At 36.5% G+C, this 21,368-nt stretch overlaps 1 protein-coding gene and 1 long non-coding RNA gene across 7 annotated transcripts in view; one reads left to right on the forward strand and one right to left on the reverse strand.

Moving 5' to 3' along the window:
• tenm2b (teneurin transmembrane protein 2b) overlaps positions 1-21,368 on the forward strand; it is a 599,580-nt gene that overhangs the window by 166,217 nt on the left and 411,995 nt on the right. For 3 of the 6 annotated variants that reach the window (XM_087301398.1, XM_087301400.1, XM_087301402.1), the window contains exons 3-4: positions 10,480-10,524; positions 12,709-12,984. In XM_087301398.1, the coding sequence (XP_087157524.1) occupies positions 10,480-10,524; positions 12,709-12,984 (321 nt within the window). The remainder of the gene's footprint in view (positions 1-10,479; positions 10,525-12,708; positions 12,985-21,368) is intronic. The other 3 variants (XM_087301401.1, XM_087301399.1, XM_087301403.1) reach the window with 1 other exon arrangement.
• Positions 12,834-18,587, reverse strand: LOC147831959 (uncharacterized). Its single transcript, XR_015520467.1, has 3 exons — positions 18,398-18,587; positions 17,564-17,629; positions 12,834-12,969 (listed from the first exon to the last, which is right to left on the reverse strand). It is a non-coding gene; the product is annotated as an uncharacterized LOC147831959 (long non-coding RNA).

Raw genomic sequence — 21,368 nt, forward strand, 5'->3', positions numbered from 1 at the left:
TTTTCTAAATTCATGAATATGTTTGTAAGTATTTTATAATTAGAATGCAACAAAGAAGGATTGAATTAGAATTTATTAAAATGGACAGTGGTCTGTCACTGAAATCACACCTTTGGTCATGGTGATTGAACTGTCGTATAAATCTACACTATAATCTTTAGCAATGTACTGACAATTTTTAAAAACCATATGCATACACAGAAGATACAGTACTGTTCTTGAACATCTTAGTAATATCTCAGAGGTTTAGTTTGAGTACTGTATATCAAATGTTTATTTGCTATAAATAAACAAATATGTAATCTATAAAAAAAATCCTGAAATTGAAGTATAAATATTATTGTTCAAACGAGTGTCAAAAAATGCACACAGTAAAGTTCAAGAAGATATTGTATTGACTGTATTGATCAATGGATTATACTGTAGAGTATATGTTTACTAAGTCAGTGGTTTACTTTGCAGTGATTGTGGGACTCAGAGCTCAGTATGTTTTGGAATGTTTACCTTAGTTCACAATTGATTCAGAAAATCAGATCATTAGCAAGAACTCCATGAACTGAACTGTCAGATTAGAGAGTGATTCAAAATGAGCAGAGCAGCTGAGAGACCCTCATTTATTTGGTGGCGGCACAGGAAGGCTCTCTGTGGACGCCCTGTTTATCTTCCCTTTTACTCCACATCTACTTATGGCCAACCCCTTTGGGCTTACAGGAACCCTGGCAGTGAACCCCCTGTTCCCTCACTTTCTCTGTTGCTTAGCCTCTGGCAAACAGTGGTGACTCCACCATTCTGTGGACACCAGCCACGCCTCCATGTTCTGGCAGTTGGCAAAGAATCTGTCTGTCCCTCCGGCAGGATACTCCAGCATCATCACCATCACCACCAGTCCATGGTGGCAGACACTGATTATTCTCATATGATTGTTGGCACTGCAAATTTCCTCCAGTGGTGAGGGCTCTCCAACAGCATGTTCCAGGCTTCAGGATTGATGTGGAGGGAATGAGGTAGAAACAGTAGAACGGAAAACAAAAACTTTACAATTCATAGTGCAAAAAGTAAAGTAACTTAATTTTATAATCAAATAATAAAGCATAATTATGTGACAGCCTCTTATGTAAATTGCTGCTTAACCAAATCAAAGACTAGCACAAAAGCCACATTTTCACTATGGGGCCAGATGGTTCTCTTTACTTATTTGATTGATTCCGTGTTGATCTGTTTCGTTTTCTTCAACTGCAGTGCTAATAATTGAGCTCTATGGAATGTAAAACAAATGTGCCAGTTGTTGCCTTGGTTACCCGAATTTTTATTCTGTTTATAAAAAAATTGTAATAAAAATTGTGCATTCCTCTTAGCCAGCTATGGAGAAACTGGTGAAACAAAGTGGTGATGTATCACGCACTCACGCTCTACTTGTATCGTTGTGTAACCATGTCTAGAACTCTGGGCCGAGAAATGTTTATCGTCATTTACGTCACACCAGACTCGCATGAAAACATAGCTGGAACTGTACTTGATTTTTCTTAAAACCATTTTGCACAATGGTGGAAGTGAGGATAAAGCAGAGGTCACTAAACTAGATCTTGGAGGGCTGGTGAGCTGCAGAGTTTAGCCCAAACTTGCCTCAACTCACCTGCCTTTCATGTGTACTTAAGACCTTGATTAGCTTCTTCAAGTATTTAATTCTGCAGAACACTAGTCCTCCAGGACTGAACTTGTGAGCTCCTGTGCTAAAGTGTTCCAGACCTGTTATTTTCCGGTTTACTATTTTATTTGTATTACTCCAGACTCTGCTTATTCCTTATACCCACTGGTACAACAAATTTTAACCAGCAGCAAGGGCTCTCCAACAGCATGACCCTTCTTCCTCCCAGGTTTTGCCAGTAATGTAACACAGTTCCCATCCCATATCGGGTTCTCTCTTTTTAGCAGTCATCTCTCTTCTTTTTATTCTCCTGGAGCTGTTCTGTGAGACTCGAGGGCAGTTGTGGCCTAATGGTTAGAGAGTCAGACTTGTAACCCAGAATATGAGGGTTGATTCCTAGTACTAGGTGGGGTAAGTGAATGAACAGTGCTCTATTTCACCTCCAATACCCATGGCTGAGGTGTCCCCATCCCCTAATTGTTCCCAGGACACCATAGCGATTGGTTCCCAACTGCTCCATGTGCGTTTTAACAGCATGTGTGTGTGTGTGCTGACTGCTCAATGCTGTTTTTGTGCACTCGGATGGGTGAAATTCAGAGCACAAATCCCCTAACTCAGTTCTGCCCCACTCATCTCAAATATTAGTTTTAAACTAACAAAAACTAGCTTATCGGCGAGGTTGAAAAATAAATTTGTTTTCAGATTAAATATTTAACTACTGTTAAGCACACACCTGTATAAAAGGTTCCTGGTTCCAGAAAGAACATGCTGCAATACACACAGCAGCTGTGGTCTTAATGGCTGCTGTGCATTTGAAAGTCAAGCAAAAGGAAGGGGGTAAATAATAAAAGTGGCATAACAAAAGGATAAAATGCCCTAATTTCATCACAGGCATTTAAAGAGGAGAGCCAGCCAGAGAATCTCTCATGAATAAGAAACCCAGACGACAAAACAGCCGTTACACAGTCGGCTCAAGCACTGAGCAATATACAACAAAATGACCCAACCGGCCCACGCTGAGTCCAGAGGAATCCCAGGAAGCTCTCTTTTCCACAGCAGCTATTTTCTTCTCAACGGTTCAGTCAAGCGGGCTGACATTATTCAGGGTATGCTGACTGCATCTTCTGTACCCTGATGGTATTGATCTCTGGAGATGGAAAACACGACTGCTTGGCTACACACAAAAAAGAAAGAAGTGCAACATAGACAATAATGCTCGTCTACCAATGCGTCTAGGATGGAATTCAGAAAGGTTGGAGGATATATTGAAATAGGCTGACATTTATAAAGTAATATAGGCTTCATTGTAAAGGGCTAGCTTTCTAGAAAGGATCATTTACACCACGATTATTTGACTTGTCTGTGAGAGAAGATTTGTTGCTCCAGTAGGAAGTGGAGGGAAAGCCCATTTTGTTGCTCCAGTAGGAAGTGGAGGGAAAGCCCATTCATGCTCTATCTATCTATCTATCTATCTATCTATCTATCTATCTATCTATCTATCTATCTATCTATCTATCTGTCTGTCTATCTGTCTGTCTGTCTGTCTGTCTGTCTGTCTGTCTGTCTGTCTGTCTGTCTGTCTGTCTGTCTGTCTGTCTGTCTGTCTGTCTGTCTGTCTGTCTGTCTGTCTGTCTGTCTAAATAATTTTTTTTTTAAACAGTGAATAATTGCAATCATGCATTCATTTATTCATTTTCTTGTCGGCTTAGTCCCTTTATTAATTTGGGGTTGTTACAACGGAATGAACTGCCAACTTATCCAGCACGTTTTTATGCAGCGGATGTAGTTCCAGCCGCAACCCATCCCTGAGAAACATCCACACACACACACTCATTCACCTATAAAGCATGTCTTTGGACTCTGGGGGAAACCAGAGCACCCGGAGGAAACCCACGCAAATGCAGGGATAATAATTGTGATCAATTATTGTAATTAAATACATTCTTATATGCAAAATACAATAATGAATTCAAATGTAGTCATTGCGCACTTTTATTTTAAAGGTTCTGAACACTTTAAACAACTGAGGTGTTTTTACATAACTATTCTTTTAACTTATTATAACAGTTAAAATGTCTTAACTTAAACATTTATGTAATGACATCAAACCTAAAACCAAAGCTATTTGTCACTGCCAGGTCATTTAATGATAATTAAGTGAACATTTAATCAGTGTTTCTAAGTTCCTGTTCTTGTACCACACTGCTTTCAGATAAGCTTGATAGATGTGAGTTTCATGCCTGAACCTTGTTCAGAATTACAGGGTCCCTACAATGTCCACTACGCCCTACTAACATGAGCATAAGAATGTTTTTACTTCACTTCCGAACATTCATTCATAAAATACAAAGTCAGTGCAAATACACAAATATAAGGAAATTTCCGCCAGACGGCACAAATGCGTGACATATCTCCCATGAACAGCCTGAATCACATCTTATGCGCATATTCAAGTAATTCAACTTGACTGGAAAATTTATTCTCTAACATGATATTAATGCAATAAAGTATCTTTTATTTTACACACACATTTGTACAGTACAGCTATCTTTTAGGGTTGGGCCATGTCAACCAATTTGGCATCGTACAATGTCTAATGTGAAACATTGCGATGGTTGATGGCATCACCGTCGTAGGTGGCTTATGAATAATTAATTTATTTATAACAAATACATTTTTTAGCCTACCGTTTCATCTACCTGACTCGCATTGTCTTTGTTTTATCCATAACCAAATCATTAATAAATAAAAATACGTTTCACACAAATTACGACCTGTCAATCAATTTTCTGTGGGACTCTGGCATGAATAGGTGATCTATGTCGTTATAATGGTGTCGACAACCTTGGTTGATAAAAAAGGTGCACAACCAACAGGAACCAACCAACAGTGTTTGAGGTTTCCCTAAAATAACTAAGTACAAGCGTGAAAGTGAAAGATTGAAGCAGTGTACTGCTGTTGTGACACGTTATCTGATAGATTCAAAAGACTGAAAAGTTGTTACATGGAGACAAGATTAATATTTAGCGACTATAGTGAGACGCGATCCATCGGTACATCCTTGATGAACTGTGCGAAGTGCACTGCTCTCTGGAGTTTTGTGCTCAAAGCACCCGCTGACTGCTGGAGCTCAGACGCGCGCATACGCCGCAGCGCATGACTATGTGTGTCTGTGGTCACGTGATGTGCATTTTCAGTGGTATGGTGGGGACAGAGATCTTTTCAGAAATGCTTGGTAAAACGCCTTTGTGGAGGTGGAAGGTTTTCGTTCTAAAATGCCAGTTAAAAACTAAGACGAATTTGTGTAAGTGGGGCCTAAGTGTGTATTTTTTGCGAGCAGGTTGCCGCTGCGACAAGGATCACAATGGTGTATATCTGCAATTGGCAATGGACGATGGCATCATCTATCGACCCAACCATACTATAATTATGGGAACTTCATATACACATAGTGTTTTCAAAAAATAATATATTTTGTATAAGTGTAAATTATAAGCTGATTTTCCTAGGTCAAAATGTACTAATATTGCTATACTTTTTGGGACATTTGGTCCCCACAATAACAAAAATACAACACAATAAGTAGACAAACACTGTTTACTAAAAAAGTCTCACACACACACACACACACACACACACACACACACACATACATACATGTTTTATTTTACATCAGTCCATACCGTATGTTTATAACCCACATTTTTTGGCTATATTCTTTCTTTCTTTCTTTCTTTCTTTCTTTCTTTCTTTCTTTCTTTCTTTCTTTCGTCATCTGAAAGCATTTTAACAGTAGTTCATGTTATACTAAATCAGCTCGTATATTCTGCATATCTGAATATTAACATCAAAAATGGCTTCACCCTGCTAGAGCTGTTGATATGTGCTGATAGATCTCACCGTACACTTAGGACTTGAGAAACATCCCTTTAGCTGTGGGAGCATGAAGATGTGAACATTTCAAATCACCGGGGATTTGAAACAGCATGTCTTGTTTTTCTGAATCCTGGAATGTTTTGATGGGACCTCACAGTTTTAGTGGGCTGTGTTAACATTTGCATCTGCATCGCAGCAGGGCTCTTTGTCAATCAGGGCGAGTCGGAGGCCTGAAAACAGATGATTGAGGAGAAGGGAGATTTTCATGCATTTCGCTGAAACGCTTCACTGTACCTGACGGCATGCTAGAAATGCAATGTTGCCATGGTAACCCCTCCCTCAACAAATGACCTTGCCACTCTGTCTGATTTTAGCACCTGCTGAAAAGGGATATTCACTTTAAGGCGAGACACTGCAGGCAAAAGCAGGGTTTTTTCATGCACCTGCCAGTTTTCAGATTTTGCCCTTCTTAGCTTTTCATAAATTGATTTTCAAGTTTAATATAAAGAAAGCACCCAAAAATACACTTAAGCATTTGTTTTGTTGCACTTTGTCAATTTGTCTAACACATATAGGCTCATTCTGAAAACTCATTTTGAAGTACGTATGGCTGCATTTCACTTTTAAAACGAACGGTACGTGTTCCTTTTCGCCCTTACCAGCTGACCACTTACCTCTGTATGGACGGCTTTCCTGGTGTTACCAGTTTGTTTAGTAGCTCGCAACGTACGTAGATGGACTTGAGACCAGTGTTCATGTAAAATTTTCGTCATAAACCAAACAGGCTTCTACTGACAAAAACTATACAAAAACTAAATAAAATTAAATGATGATGATGACAACTATAATACAAATATAGTGACATTTTTGTTGACTAATAAAACGTTTTATGGAAAATATTACTAAAGTTGGTTTTATATTCACACATTCGTTCATTTAGAAGTCCCTTAATTGTTTACCATGTTACTTTCAATATTCGATCAGAATTAGCATGCAAGTATAATTTCAAAACAACATTTACACCATCTAATTCACTGTGAACAATGTTGTACTTTGATAGTCATTGGCTGCTAATATGATTTCTCTATTTACAATTCGCAAAGAATATTTTTCTGAAATTATGTTATTAGGAGAATGTCTAAATATCCGAATATAAAACCAACTTTACCTCTATAATCAATCATTGGCTCTACAAGCTTTAACTACCTTTTCTAAAATATTAAGGTGTTTATAGTGGAAAGTGTTATATAGCACTATATATAGACTTGTTTTGAAGTGCATCACCTCAAATGTTATTCATTATTCTTTTATATGTTATTATTGACATATGTCATTATTTTAAAGATTATGTCTGAGCATATGATTTTTCCTTGCTGCTTATGTGCTTTCATTAATCCGTCTCTCTCGCAACAAGTTCAGGCAAGGGATTGTTTATTAAGAAACCCATGGCAAGAAAATATAGAGTTCAAAGCAAATATCTTCATATTAAAAAGCATGTAGCGTAGCCTGGAAAGAGGCTGTGTGTGCATCAGAAAAACTGGGTGAGCCTCATGTATTGTCAAAATAATGTGCAAAAAAAATAAAACGCTGACTCTGCGTACTAACGTTACAGAACAGACTGGGCTGTGAATCATACGTGCCCATTGATCATTCAGATGATAGCCTACTTATTTTCTGATAACACACAAAATCTAAAAACTTTCTCTGTATCCGAGATGTTTTGAACTTATTTGAATGCATTCGTTTACTGGATTCTTGGACTGAGAAGTTTACAGGGGTTCTCTGGTTTGAGAAATGTCTGATCGTAAAACCTGCTTCTTTTTATTTGTAAGGTATTGTTTTTGTTATTATGTACTGATTCAAATTACTGGGGTGTGGGAGACGGACCGGGCACAGGCGCAATCATCGAATATATTCATTGCAAGTCGGTGACATGGTATTCACTGTTTCATCACTGTGACATTTATTCACATATGACTGGATGTGGTGGAATGTCATGACTTTGGTTACTGCAGGACGCTACTAAATGATGCGTATCAGAGGGGATTTAGAAGTGGGTATAAGCTGTGTGATAAATAAGTGGTATAACGTACCTGCACCAACCTGTTCTTACGGATTGCCTGCTTACACCCTCCAATGCACCATATTATCGTCATTTTTGATTGCGACTTGTAAAAACCATTTACGTACGTCCTTGTCCTTTTTTTATGAGCCATTTTCTGAAGCTTTGAATGCACCATGAATGCCGCTATATACACCTGATTTTTCATTTAATAAACACTTTATTTGTGAGACACACTGCCAGTTTTAAGTTTTTAAGTAATTTTAGATTATACTGTATGTTTACAGAAAACTTGCAGAAAAAAGATAAATATTTCAAATTACATGATCTATTTTGCAGACCTAAATAAGCTTTTTGCATCAGGCGTTTACACACAAATTAGGCAGTTTAAAAGTTTACAAAAAATTAATGTTCCTTTGAAATTACCCTTGGTGCAATAGATAATCCTGAATAATTAAAAGTGTTAAAATATTCTTTAAATTTATTTTATAACTATAAAATTTAATTACTAAACTATAAAGCATTAACTTGATAAGAAATGCTCTACTTTACCACAGTAAAATAATGCCTCCACTTATACAATAATAGAATCTGGTCTATATGACCATAGAAATATATGTACACTCAATAACAAAGTTGCATATTTGTAAAGTAAAGAAAATAAACAAGATGCCTTTCTTTCATGCAGCCTCCGTGAAATAGCGTGTCAGCAATGAACTGGCTACTTTACGGAAAGAAATGCATGCAGCGTCGGCAATCTTAATATTTTCAGCCACTGACTGAAAATAATGCTGCACTATTTTACTAACAAATTATTAAAATGTTTTATTTTCCCCCGACGCACTCTTAATAATTACTTTAGCCGGTGCGAGATTTTTGCACGCGCTTGAGCGCGGAATAAGCTATAAGCGCATATCTATCTATCTATCTATCTATCTATCTATCTATCTATCTATCTATCTATCTATCTATCTATCTATCTATCTGTCTGTCTGTCTGTCTGTCTGTCTGTCTGTCTGTCTGTCTGTCTGTCTGTCTGTCTGTCTGTCTGTCTGTCTGTCTGTCTGTCTGTCTGTCTGTCTGTCTGTCTGTCTGTCTGTCTGTCTGTCTGTCTATCTGTCTCTGTCTTAAAAAGGACTTATAAGTTTGATCCTATTCTAATGAGCGCCTTTAAATAATGTAGCCTAGCTATCAGTTGTCTGCAAGCATCAGTGTTTATTGAGATTAAAATAAGATTTAAAAAACAAATAAATTGAAAATGAGATAAAAAATATATTTATTATTATAGTAATGTGACTGCTTTGGGAAATAACACTCGTCGTAGACATCATGACTGATCGTGAAGGAACGTGTAGTCTGGCACATTTGCTACCCACGACAAGTCAAGATTTTATCAAGAAAAAAATTGCATGATCTGACATAGTGACTTTCAAAACCGACAATAAAAATCGTTTGTTCTGACCGGGGCTTTAGTCAACTAAAATCTTATAAAATGTTGTTGACTAAAACTACACTAAAACTAAAATGATTTAAAAGACTAAAATATGACTAAACTAAAATGGAAATTTGGTCAAAAGATTAAGACTAAGACTAAATCAAAGTTTGCTGTCAAAATGAACACTGCTTGAGACACAGAGAGGAATTTTACCATTGTACCTGCATTTTGAATGTGTGTACTGTACTGTATCAAGGGATATGCTCACAAATAACTTGCTTGATAATATGCAACATTCATTCTACAAAAAAAGTTTTCAGTAATTATGTGGCAATACAAGGAGATTCCCAAAATTCCTTCTATCAAAACGTTTGACTAGTATGTCCAAAAAGTGAAAAGAATTTTCATACCTATGATGCTCATCTATAGTGAATATTTCACCAGCATGGACCATGCCACACGCTTGGCTAGACTATATTTTAGAGATGTATGGATCAAAAGAGGGGCGAGGCAGTGGTGCAGTAGGTAGTGCTGTCTCCTCACAGCAAGAAGGTCGCTGGGTTGCTGGTTCGAACCTCGGCTTAGTTGGTGTTTCTGTGGAGTTTGCATGTTCTCCCTGCCTTCGCGTGGATTTCCTCCGGGTGTACTGTGGTGTTAGTAACTGTACTATGGACCAGGTTTTGGGAGGCCGCTCCGATCGGATACTATACCAAAGTTGGTGACCTGGGGGTGTTACAGACTGAACCAAAAAGCTGAGGAACAAGGATGGGGTGAAATTACAGGTGTTTCCGGGAGAAATAACAAAAATGGGAGAGTAGCGGGAGATGGGTCTGAACTACGGGAGACTCTTGGGGAAAAACAGCAGTGTTGACAGGTATGATGTGAGGCGTGGTGAACTTTCCTGAACTTTTGTTAAAAAGTAACTCTATTCAATGAAATACTGTTCCCTTTAAAATTGCATATTTAAATGTAACAATTTCAACAACTTATACTACAAAAAAGTTCGCAATTCTTCATGCAATCAGTCAACCAGGAATGTATGGTAAAAACTTTTAGTTCATTTTTTTATTACCTTATTCACCTGCAGTGTCCTGCCCATCCAGGGTGTCTGAGGAAAGTGGGGAAATAGTATCTAAACATATAACACGCTAGAGGAAGCAGAATTTTGGGCTCTTTTTTTCTATGAAGTGGGCTCTTCTGGGAGATTTTCTTTTTCTTTAGAATGCCTTCTGGCTGTTAAGTTAGACACTATCTCAAATTTACACCTTGGAAGATTTTTTCCCTTTGGAGTAGACAGACAACAGCAGGGAAGCCGAGTGCTCCCCATGACTTTTCCACACATGAAAACAGCCAAGAGTTTCTGTTATTTGGAGCAGGTTTGTTGTGTGCGGTGCAACTTTTGCATTGTGTTGCGAGTTTTTATTATTAAATGATGGCGGGACGTGTTGTTCTCACTCACAGCTTACGTGGAGCTGGCCCCGGTTGCAGTTGGTTATTACCTGTCAGGTACGCACTGCATACTGTAGGTATGTGTTTGGTGCAGGACCAGAATCCAACCCTCAAAACCTCCTATTAAATCCCTGTGTGACTCTATTGTGTTTGCTCAACCCCTTTTAAAGGAAGAGTTCACCCAAAATAAAGATTGCTCTATCTCAGGGCATTTAAGATGACTTTTTTTCTTCAGTAAAACATTAAAGTTTTTTTTATTTTTTTTAGCTGAAACTGTTGCTTGATGATTCATAAAAGTCAAGTCATTTTTACTTTGAAAGTGAAAAAGCACAAACGTGCAAAACTAAATTAAAACCCATGGCTCCTGGTGATACATTACGGTTTTTATTCATACATTTTTCTTTTGCTTAGTCCCTTATTTATCAGGCATTGCCATAGTGGAATGAACTACCAACTATTCCAGCGTATGTTTTACACAATGGATGTTCTTTCAGCCACAACCTAGTACTGGTAAAAACCCATACACACTCACATCCATTCAAACATGGGAAGAACATGCAAACTCCACGCAAAATTGCCAACTGAACCAGCCGGGACTCAAACCAGGTCTTATTAAGCAAAATAAATATGTATATATTGGTTTTTGTAAGAAGCTAAATATTATTTACAACTTTATTACCTTTAATCCACAGCCTCAGCAAATTGAGTTGATCCACATATATTCATTTCATTTTGCCTCTTAATTGCTAATAAACATTGACTTCCGTTTTATGAATCACATTGGATTATGGTTTCAGCTAAAAATTTTCTTTAATGATTTACTGAAGAAAAACGTTACCTTTTTGATGGCCTGATAGTGAAAAAAATGAACAGTGCAACTTAGTGAACTTCCCTTTAATTATTATGTTGTGCTCATCTGTGCTTTCCTCCTATATTTGTGCAAAATGCAAATGTTCAATTGGTTGCTCTTGCAAAAGTTTTCCTAAGCCTGGTGAGCAGCTGGATCCAAAGCACATCAGCATAATGATTTAGCTGCTTATGAAGTCATTAAATATCGATCGTTTCACAACATCACTATAAAGTAAGCGTTTTAGAAAGCTGTAAAATATCTGACTCTCATATGTTTCTTTATACACACAAATACTCTATATATACTTAAGCAATATTGTATGCAATATTATAATGTTATTATGTGCATTTTTTTCAAACATTTTTTCAAACTACTTTTTATTATCTAACTATTGTGCATAATTACGTATAAAATGTATAAAAAATTTATTTGTTTATTTTTATTATTGTTAATTATTTATTTACTTTAAATCTGCAGTTTTTTTATATTTATATAAAAAAAAAAATATTGTATGCCCACATTGTATGTGGGGAAAACAAGGAGAAAATATGTCTTAAATCAGGAGTTTTTGACAATGTGTTTATTGCCTTTGTGGAATATTATGGAAATTAAATACAAGTAGAAGGATATATATGACTGAATATAAATGTTTGCCATGCTCTTTAAAACCTTTTTTATCTTAAATATTTATGTATTACTTATATTTATATATATTTATTTATTATTATAAAATTATATATTTTGTCAACACCATTGCTTCGTAATATTTACTGGATTTTGCAGTGCATATAACAACATAGATGATAATAATAATAATAATAATAATAATAATAATAATAATAATAATAATAATAATAATAATAAATAATAATAATAATAGTAATAATAACAATAATAATAATAAAAATAATAAAAATAATGATAATTATTAGTAGTATTAGTATTAGTAGTAGTATTGAAACTATTATTTTAGTTTTATTAATAAAACGTAAAAAAACAATACAGAAAATCTCCATTTTGATCCACTGTAGTTTCCACAGTATGTAGAAAGCTTTTTCCCGCAATCAATTTACTTCAGAATAAAAAGGGTTTGCAATGTTTCATTGTTCTTCTAGCTTTAAATTCAGCCTGTAGTCTTTATTCATCCTTACCACACTTTCAACTCATTCCTTTCACTGCCTCACTGAATGAAAATGACTGGCACAATACAGAGCTTCAATTAACTTACACATAAAATGAAGATTGCTAGAATGACGATTGTGTTGTCATTATGTAATATTGCAATACCAGTTCTCAGTGAGTCAGACAGATCGAGCTCTTTTAGTAGTCTGGAATTCATTGTGGCTTCAGACACTTGTTTTCATGCATTAATACTTCTATTCTCATTTCAGGGAGCTTTGCCTTGGCTGATCTGGGCATGTGTGAGCCTCCTCCGCCATCCAGTGTTTACTGTTCAGATATAAGCCTGCTGCAGGACAGATACTCTCTGAATGCCGTATCTGACGCTGATTCAGACCCCGAGGGTGTGATGACCCCAGAGCGGGCCGTGCAGCTGTGGAGCAGACAACCACTTAAGTCCCGCCGCAGCTCCTGCCTGTCCAGCCCGGACCACTCAGTCCTCACTCTCACTGACTCCGAAAACGAACACAAGACTGATGAAGAATCAGGTAAGAGAGAGAAAGAATGTTGAAACAAACGGCGACACAGAGGTGATTGAAGATTTATCAGAAGGGTAGTGCATTAAAACTGTAAAAAAATCTGTATTTTAGCGAGACTACACTGTTTGACATTGTATTTTTGCGGTAACTTACTGGCAGCCCTGTTGCTAGAAAGTTACCGCAGATGCCTCTTTACAGTAACTTACCTATAAATGTGTTTTACAGTAGCAGAGCCTTACCGCAACTTCTTTTTATGATACAATGCCCCTTTTCACATTAGATTTTTTTCAGTATAAAACTTTTACAGTCCTTCTACTGTAATTTATTTACATTTTTACTGGCAGTAAAAAAAAAAACATTTATTTTTAGTATTCAGTATTAAATTAAATAAATTCCAAACAAGTGACTGTTTTTTCATTTACTGTTTCATTTTCCCTACAGTACTCTGATTACAGTAGAATACCGTAAATTCCTATTATGCAGTAAGTTACTGTAAATGTTTTCTAATGACCCACAAAGCAGTGCATGTTACAGTAGTGAGCTGTAAAGAATGCATGTTGTATTGTGCTTGGTGTTTTTGCAGTAAAATCTTGTAAATTGCAACAAGGTCTAGCAAAATATTTCGAGGATGAAAGTTGAAGTAAGTGAAGATTGGTGGGTGAAGCGGGAGTGGGTTAGTTGGGTCGAGGTTGTTGTGGACAAGGGGGGTCTTGTGCCGGAGGGAGGGGGGTCTTGGGTTTGGGGTTGGGATCTGCTGGGCCTATAATAGTATCTCTGGGGGTCCCAAAATGGCATGGGGCCTTAAAATTGTCCTATTTCCCCCCCTGGCGGTGCCCCTGACCGTCATTGTGCAATGGTTTAGTGAGAGTTTGCAGGGGGAAAATGAGCTCGATGAATCATTTCATTAGGACTTTTTAAATGATTCCCAAACACTGAGGCAGTATTATTTTCATTGTGTCATACACTCTCAGAAATAAAGGTACCGACTCGGAAAACGAACACAAAACTGATGAAGAATCAGGTAAGAGAGAGAAAGAGAACGTTGAAACAAATGGTGATTTAAGAGTTATCAGAAGGGTAGTGCATTTAAACTGGAAAATCTGTATTTTAGCGAGACTACACTGTTTGAAATTGTATTTTTGCGGTAACTTACTGGCGGCACTGTTGCTAGAATGTTACCGCAGCTGCCTCTTTACAGTAACTTACTTGTAAATGTGTTTTACAGTAGCAGAGCCTTACCGCAACGTCCATTTTGGTATAATGCCCCTTTACATTTTTCAGTATGAAACTTTTACAGTTCTTTTATTGTAATTTATTTACATTTTCACTGGCAGTAAAAAACATTTATTTTAAGTATTCAGTATTGAATTTATTAAATTCCAGACAAGTGATTGTTTTTTCATTTACTGTTTCATTTTTGCTACAATTACAGTAGCAGTACTTAATTACTCTGATTACAGTAGAATACCGTAAATTCCTAATATGCAGTAAGTTACTGTAAATGTTTTCAAATGACCCACAATGCTATAGTATACAATATCACAGTAGTGAGCTGTAAAGAATGTATGTGGTATTTTGAAAATAAAATACCACATTAAAATCCTGTAAAATTGCGGCAAAGTCTAACAATTCTAAGTCTAACAAAATATTTCAAGGATGAAAGTGGAACTAAGTGAAGATTGGTGAGTGAATCAGAAGTGGGTTAGTGGTGTTGAGGTTGTCGTGGACAAGGGGGGTCTTAGGTTTGGGGTTGGGGTCTGGTGGGTGTATAATAGTATCTCTGGGGCGCCCAAAATGGCATGGGCCCTTAGAATTTTCCTAAATTTCCCCCCCGGCACCACCCCTGACCGACAATGTGCAATGGTTTTGTGAAATTTTGCAGGGAGAAACTGAGTTCAGAAATAAAGGTACGAGAGCTGTCACTGTGGTAGTATCTTTTCAAAAGGTACACATTTCTACTTGAAGGGTCCATGTTGGTACCCCAAAAGAATATATATGTACCTACAAATTTTAAGAGTAACATACTTTTTAGGTACTAATATGTACCCTTGAGGTATTAATATGGATCTTTTAGGTAGAAATTTGTACCTTTCAAAAAGATACCACCCCAGTGACAGATCGTGTACCTTTATTTCTGAGAGTGTTAAGTAACTGGAGGATATTGTATATGTAAGCATTCAATTGTTCTGAAGCAGTTTCTAATTCCAAAATGTCACTTTAGAAGCAGCATTTAAATTATTTTATTGCATTAAGTGCTTTAACAAACAGAGGATTTTGCTCACAGATCCAGATAAGGCTGAACGACAAAAAAGTAAGAGAGAGACTTTAACATTAAAATGCTTCAAGTGTGATTTACCTTCAAGTGTGTAATGCTTTGTTTAGCAGTAATTTGAGTTTCTCCTTTAAAGACTGTAGGACAGATTACTATATGGTCTCTGATGCTATCTGATGGTGGAAGAAGGTCACATTAACTGCCAACTGTATGTTCCCAGTTGTAATATCTATATTATACAGTACCTTTGCTATCTATCTATCTATCTATCTACAGTATCTATCTATCTATCTATCTATCTATCTATCTATCTATCTATCTATCTATCTATCTATCTATCTATCTATCTATCTATCTATCTATCTATCTATCTATCTATCTATCTATCTATCTATCCATCCATCCATCCATCCATCCATCCATCCATCCATCCATCCATCCATCCATCCATCTACATACAGCGGGGGAAACAAGTATTCAACACATCATCATTTTTCTCTGAGAGCATATTTCTAAAGGTGCTGTTGACTTGACATTTTCACCAAATGTTGATAACAGCCAAAGAAATACATATATGAAAAGAAAACAACACTAATTAGTTCACAAATTAAGTTATGTGTAATAAAATGAAAGGACACGTAAAAAGTATTGAACACATGAAGAAAGGGAGATGTAGAAAGGCGGTGATTTCAGCAAGAGAATAATCCAAAACACAGCCAAGGAAACTCTCAAATACTTTCAAAAATCAAAAAGAAAATCAAGCTGGAGAATTGCCCTGCCAATCACCTTACTTGAATCCAATAGAAAATACAAAATAAAGATCAGCTTGGATAGATGAGACCCACAGAACCATCAAGATTTTTACACTGTTGAAGTCTGAAAAAAATCACACCTGAGCATGTGACTTGATATGAGAGTCATTTTTATATTTGTATATTTGCATATGTATACTCTCACATATGCACACACTATTGTTTGACTATTCTTAATCAAAGAAATGCAGCCTTGTTAAGCATGATAAAACATTAAAAACTCATTGATAGCAAGCCTCTTCTCTCCCTCATCGACTCTGAAAACGAACGCAAGACTAATGAAGAATCAGGTAAGAGAGCGAGAGAAAAACACTGAAACAAATGAAGAGGTAAATGAAAAGACACCGGTGATTGGAGATTTATCAGAAGGGTAGTGCATCTAAATTAAGTGGAAAATTTGTAATTTAGTAAGACATTAGTTCCAACAACGAACACCGGTGTAATGAGACATCTAAATGAAATGTTCTCATTTCCCCCCAAAGGCCTTTAGTCTTTTTTCTTTTAGGGTGAAATTGAGCATATTGAATCATTGAATAAGACCTATTTAAATGATTCCCAAACACTGAGGCGTCAATATTTGTAAAGCCGTGGCATTTTCTGAGAACTGCATTCACTGCATAGGCGAGATCAAAGCGATTTACAGACCAAAGAGGAATCATCTCAATGCCTGAGATCTCAAGTGGCGCTTTCTCTTTGATAGAACAAGACATCATTGCCACAAACCAGCCCATCTAACTTTCCAATGTCAAGTGGCGCATTACGCATTTATCTGGTTATCAGGTCATATTTTTAAGATGCTCTTCAGCGAGTGTTGAACTGACACAGTTGTGGATTATTCTTTTCATATAGCAAGCTCTAAATGCTAGTGTGTTAAGGCAGAGACTGCTGAATGAATGGCTGCAGTTGTACGGTACTTCAGTTATCAGATTCATCTGAATAAAACATCCCCAATTGACAATCAACTCGTTGAAAAGCTTATTTTAAGATTATTCTTTTTTTATTATATCTATTTTAAGGCCTAGATTTTTATTTTTACATATTACGCATTAAAGGCGTCAAGACAGATTAATTTATGTTCATTGAAGTTGACCTTTAATGTTATTATTATATAAAATAAATGTATTCTGAAAACGTAGCCTATCTACCTTTCTGGAGATCGTGAATTATGTAGCCAGAAGTACGTATGGCTGCACTTAATTTTTAAAATGAACGACCAAAACAACGAGGTTTGAGAACGGTTTTAGAAATCAGGTAGACAAAAACAAAAGCCAAAAAATAAAATAAACAAGTAAATAATGGCGAGAATGTGGTAAAATCCTAAAACGTAGCAAAGATCAGGTGAGGGCTTTTTTTTCTGGATTGCTTTTGAAAATTGTTGGTTGGGTTTAGGGAAGTAGGGGGGTGGGTCAGTCAATACAACTGGTTGGGTTTAGGAAAGGAGGTGGGTGGGTCAGATTTACCTTGTGATGCCGTTGCTTTTCGCGCTTACCAGCTGACCGCTTACCTCTGTGTGGATAGCTTTCCCACCACAACCAGTTTGTCCAGTTAGCTTGTTCTGTATGTCGGAGGACTGTAGACACAGAAAGGACCACCATAACAACGAGTCCAGGGAAAAGCGGTTCCCCAAATCAGGTAAGACAAAAACAGAATCCAGAAAAATAATGTCAAAAAGTTCATAACAGAGTGAGAATGTGGTAAAATCCTAAAAAAACATAGTAAAAAATCAGATGAGGGCATTTCTTTTTCTGGACGGCTTTTGTAAGTTGTTGGTTGGGTTTAGGGAAGGAGGAGGATGGGTCAGCCGATTGGCTGGTTGCCCAGTCAATCATTCAGTCAGTCAGACAGACAGACAGACCGTTGTTACGCCCCTCCCGGGATGTATTTCGCAGTCTCGAGAAACGTCCATGGGACTATGTTTTCAGTATAAGCCTGGGTTGTTTTTATTTTAGTTAGTCTAGATGTAGAACATTGCACATCTTACAGTTATTCATTCATAATCAGATTTATGAATATTCTTTCACAGTGCCAATGTTCATCACTACATATTTTCTTTAAATGTAAAATGTGCCATATTTAGATAGCAATTGTTCAGAATGTGCAGCTAAATTGCAGCATCAGTTATTAATTAAAACACTTCTTCCTGTATTTGAATTCAGTTATCATCAAAATGAGTGACATCAAAGACAAAGCGAAATTCTTGTTCGTGTTTGGAATCAAAACCCCAACTCTGTGACTTACAAAATGTTGAATTAAGAACTATCAAATGTCACAAATCATCTTTCACTCCAAACAGAAAAGAAAAGAATAGAATAAAGAAAAGAAAAGGAAAAAAACCAACCTGAGGAACCGAGTGGAGCAAAGTGTTTAGGGAGGAGATGTGAAACTGCAGGGGGTTTTGCTTTAGGAAGTGAGCGTGCCTGCAGAAAGATGAAGCAGATCTATAGGCTTGAATTGAAGCAGTCATCGTTCAAATGCTCCATTCCTGGACATCAAGGCCAGCGCATGCATTAATGAAAGCAGGCTGTTGCGAAAGGAAAAGCACAATGCTGGATTTATGAAACCAGCAGCGAGATGCAATGAGCACCAGGTGCGTCTCATCACACACTGCCAGCGCTGCTCTAGTTTTTGGTCCTTTCTAGAAACACGCTCTTATTGTGAGTCTTGTTCACGTGTGCTGACCAGTTGAGGGACTGAAGGATTATAATTATGAAAAGGGAAATGCAAGGGTAAACATGAATTCCGAAGAAACCTTGCACAGAGCCTGTCATTCCATACTTATTAAAATGTGTGTGAACTTATTTTTTTTTTATAGTTTTTTTTATATTTATATTAATTATATTATTCAATAATGTGGACATTTTGAGATGATTTGTGTATGATATGATTTGTAAAGTAACATTTTTGTATTTTAGTGGATGTATAGATTTGCATTGAAAACCTTAATATAATAAGTGACAAAAATGTTGTTTTTCTTTCTTATTTATCACTTTTCAGCATCTATACTGCTATACTTCAGAAAGTCTGCATAAGTCTGACACTAGGTATTGATTTCACTCACAATAGCCGAGGATTCAGAGTCCTGTAATGTAAAGAAATGAATGAATTAGTTGTGCTGCTAGAGATGATCGCATTATTCCACTTTGAAAACCTTCTTTTGGTCAAGCTTGTTTTACTTTCAGAGCAACACATCAGTGGAATTTGATATCACAATCTGTTCGAGAATGTGTATATTTAATTTATTTCCGTATAGTTTTAAGAAATCTAGTAATAATCAACATCAGTTGAACATTAGTTTTTTGCTATTGTTGTTGTGGTTGTTTTTTGCTGTTCATTTAAAGGTTCTATAAAATTTAAATATTTTTTTTAGATGTTAGTTTCAGTCAGTGACAAAATTTACATTCACATTACATTCACATTTTCACAAACTTCAGTTTCTCACCAGAGCTTGAGCAATCAAATCCTCTCTAGTGTCTGACATGTTTCGTCCTCTTCAAGACGCTTCTTATTTGCTTTTCATTTGAGGAACTTTAGCTGAACCACTCTTACTGTTAAAACAAAATGCTATTGGCTACTTTTTAAAAGAGGAGGAGCAACTCTTTGGCCCACACTCTTTTCATTTTTTAGTTGAGATTACGTCAAGCATCAAATAAAGATGCACATTTTAAAGCACTTCATGGGTCCTATAAGTATTGTTTATAGTTTGAATTAGATTTTTATCAATCTGTCAAGGGATGACTAGTGAAAAGTTGTCTTTGAGCTAATTTGGATACATTTACATTCTTGAGGAATGTTGATAGATGTACACTGTTCCAAAATGATGTGATAAAGTGAAAAAACACTATGAAAGCTGTTGTATGGGTGATATTGAAACAGCATTAAATGTTGGTAGTGGATGTCTATCTCCCTCTCTCTCCATCCATCCATCCATCCATCCATCCATCCATCCATCCATCCATCCATCCACCCTTTGTATAATAATAATAATAATAATAATAATAATATCTATTCATGCCATCTTTCCATCCATCTATCCATCCATCCATCCATCTATCCATCTGTTAGTTCATCCATCCATTCTAGTTATCTGTCTATTCTAGTCATCTGTATGTCCATCCATCCATCCATCCATCCATCCATCCATCCATCCATCCATCCATCCATCCATCCATCCATCCATCCATCCATCCATCCATCCATCCATCCATCCATCCATTCTAGTCATCTGTCTATTCCAGTTATCTGTCTGTCCATCCATCCATCCATCCATCCATCCATCCATCCATCCATCCATCCATCCATCCATCCATCCATCCATCCATCCATCCATCCATCCATCCATCCATCCATCCATCCATCCATATTATTATTAATATTAATATTATTATTTCTAATATAATTATTATTATAATTAGAGATTGGTCTCCTGTGATCAATATTCAGCTAGTTAATAACACCCTCAGTTGAAAAAAAAATATTTGACTTAGGTTTTAAGCCCTGCACCATTTTTTTAGTGGAAAGTGCCAGTGGCTGCTGCACCTCTAGAGACTTTTCATAGGATCTTTGGTGTGTCTTTGAAGGAAGGGACTTTGAGCTTTTTTTGTTTGCTATACTGGTTGATGACAGAGCCACCGAAAACCTCTCGAGACCCCAGTGAAAGACTCTGAAGGCCCTCAAGACATTAAAAACAGTAAAAGGCAATATTTTCAGCTGCAGCGCTTCATTTGACAAGTTCAACTCCTCTGTCGTTTTTGCCCTTTCTTTAAAGTGTATGTAAACATATGATCAATGCTGACAGTTTCCAAAACAGAAAGAGAGACTATGACAGTTATTTATGGAATAGAAATGAGGAGTGAAAAAAATGCGGACGCATTTCTGAATGTCTAATGGTGATTATCGCATGTGCTTTTGATACGTTTGCCAGATGGACTCTTTTTTTTAGTATCATTTTCGTATTCTTCAAAAAAATTTTACCACAATATAAATGATATCCAGGTCGGTCAAATTCCCATACTTAAAACATTCACATTTAGATGACTGCTTCTGTGAATAATCTTAATGAATATCTTCTTCAAGGACGACTAAAATGATGTCAGTGAAGGCATTTAGCAATTTAGTTTATTGTACAAATCTTTTATACAAAATTACTCGAAAGTCACAAATATATAAAAAATAAAAATATTAAATAAATTAATAAATAAATATATTTACTTTTTTAGGTACACCTTTCCAACTGCTTGTCTAATCAGCCAATCACATGGCAGCAACTCAATGCATTTAGATCTGCTGCAATTTTAGAGAAGATTTAAGTG

The sequence above is a fragment of the Danio rerio genome, chromosome 21 (genome assembly GCF_052040795.2).
Source record: "Danio rerio strain M-AB ecotype USA chromosome 21, GRCz13ab, whole genome shotgun sequence".
NCBI classification, from domain to species: Eukaryota; Metazoa; Chordata; class Actinopteri; order Cypriniformes; family Danionidae; genus Danio; species Danio rerio.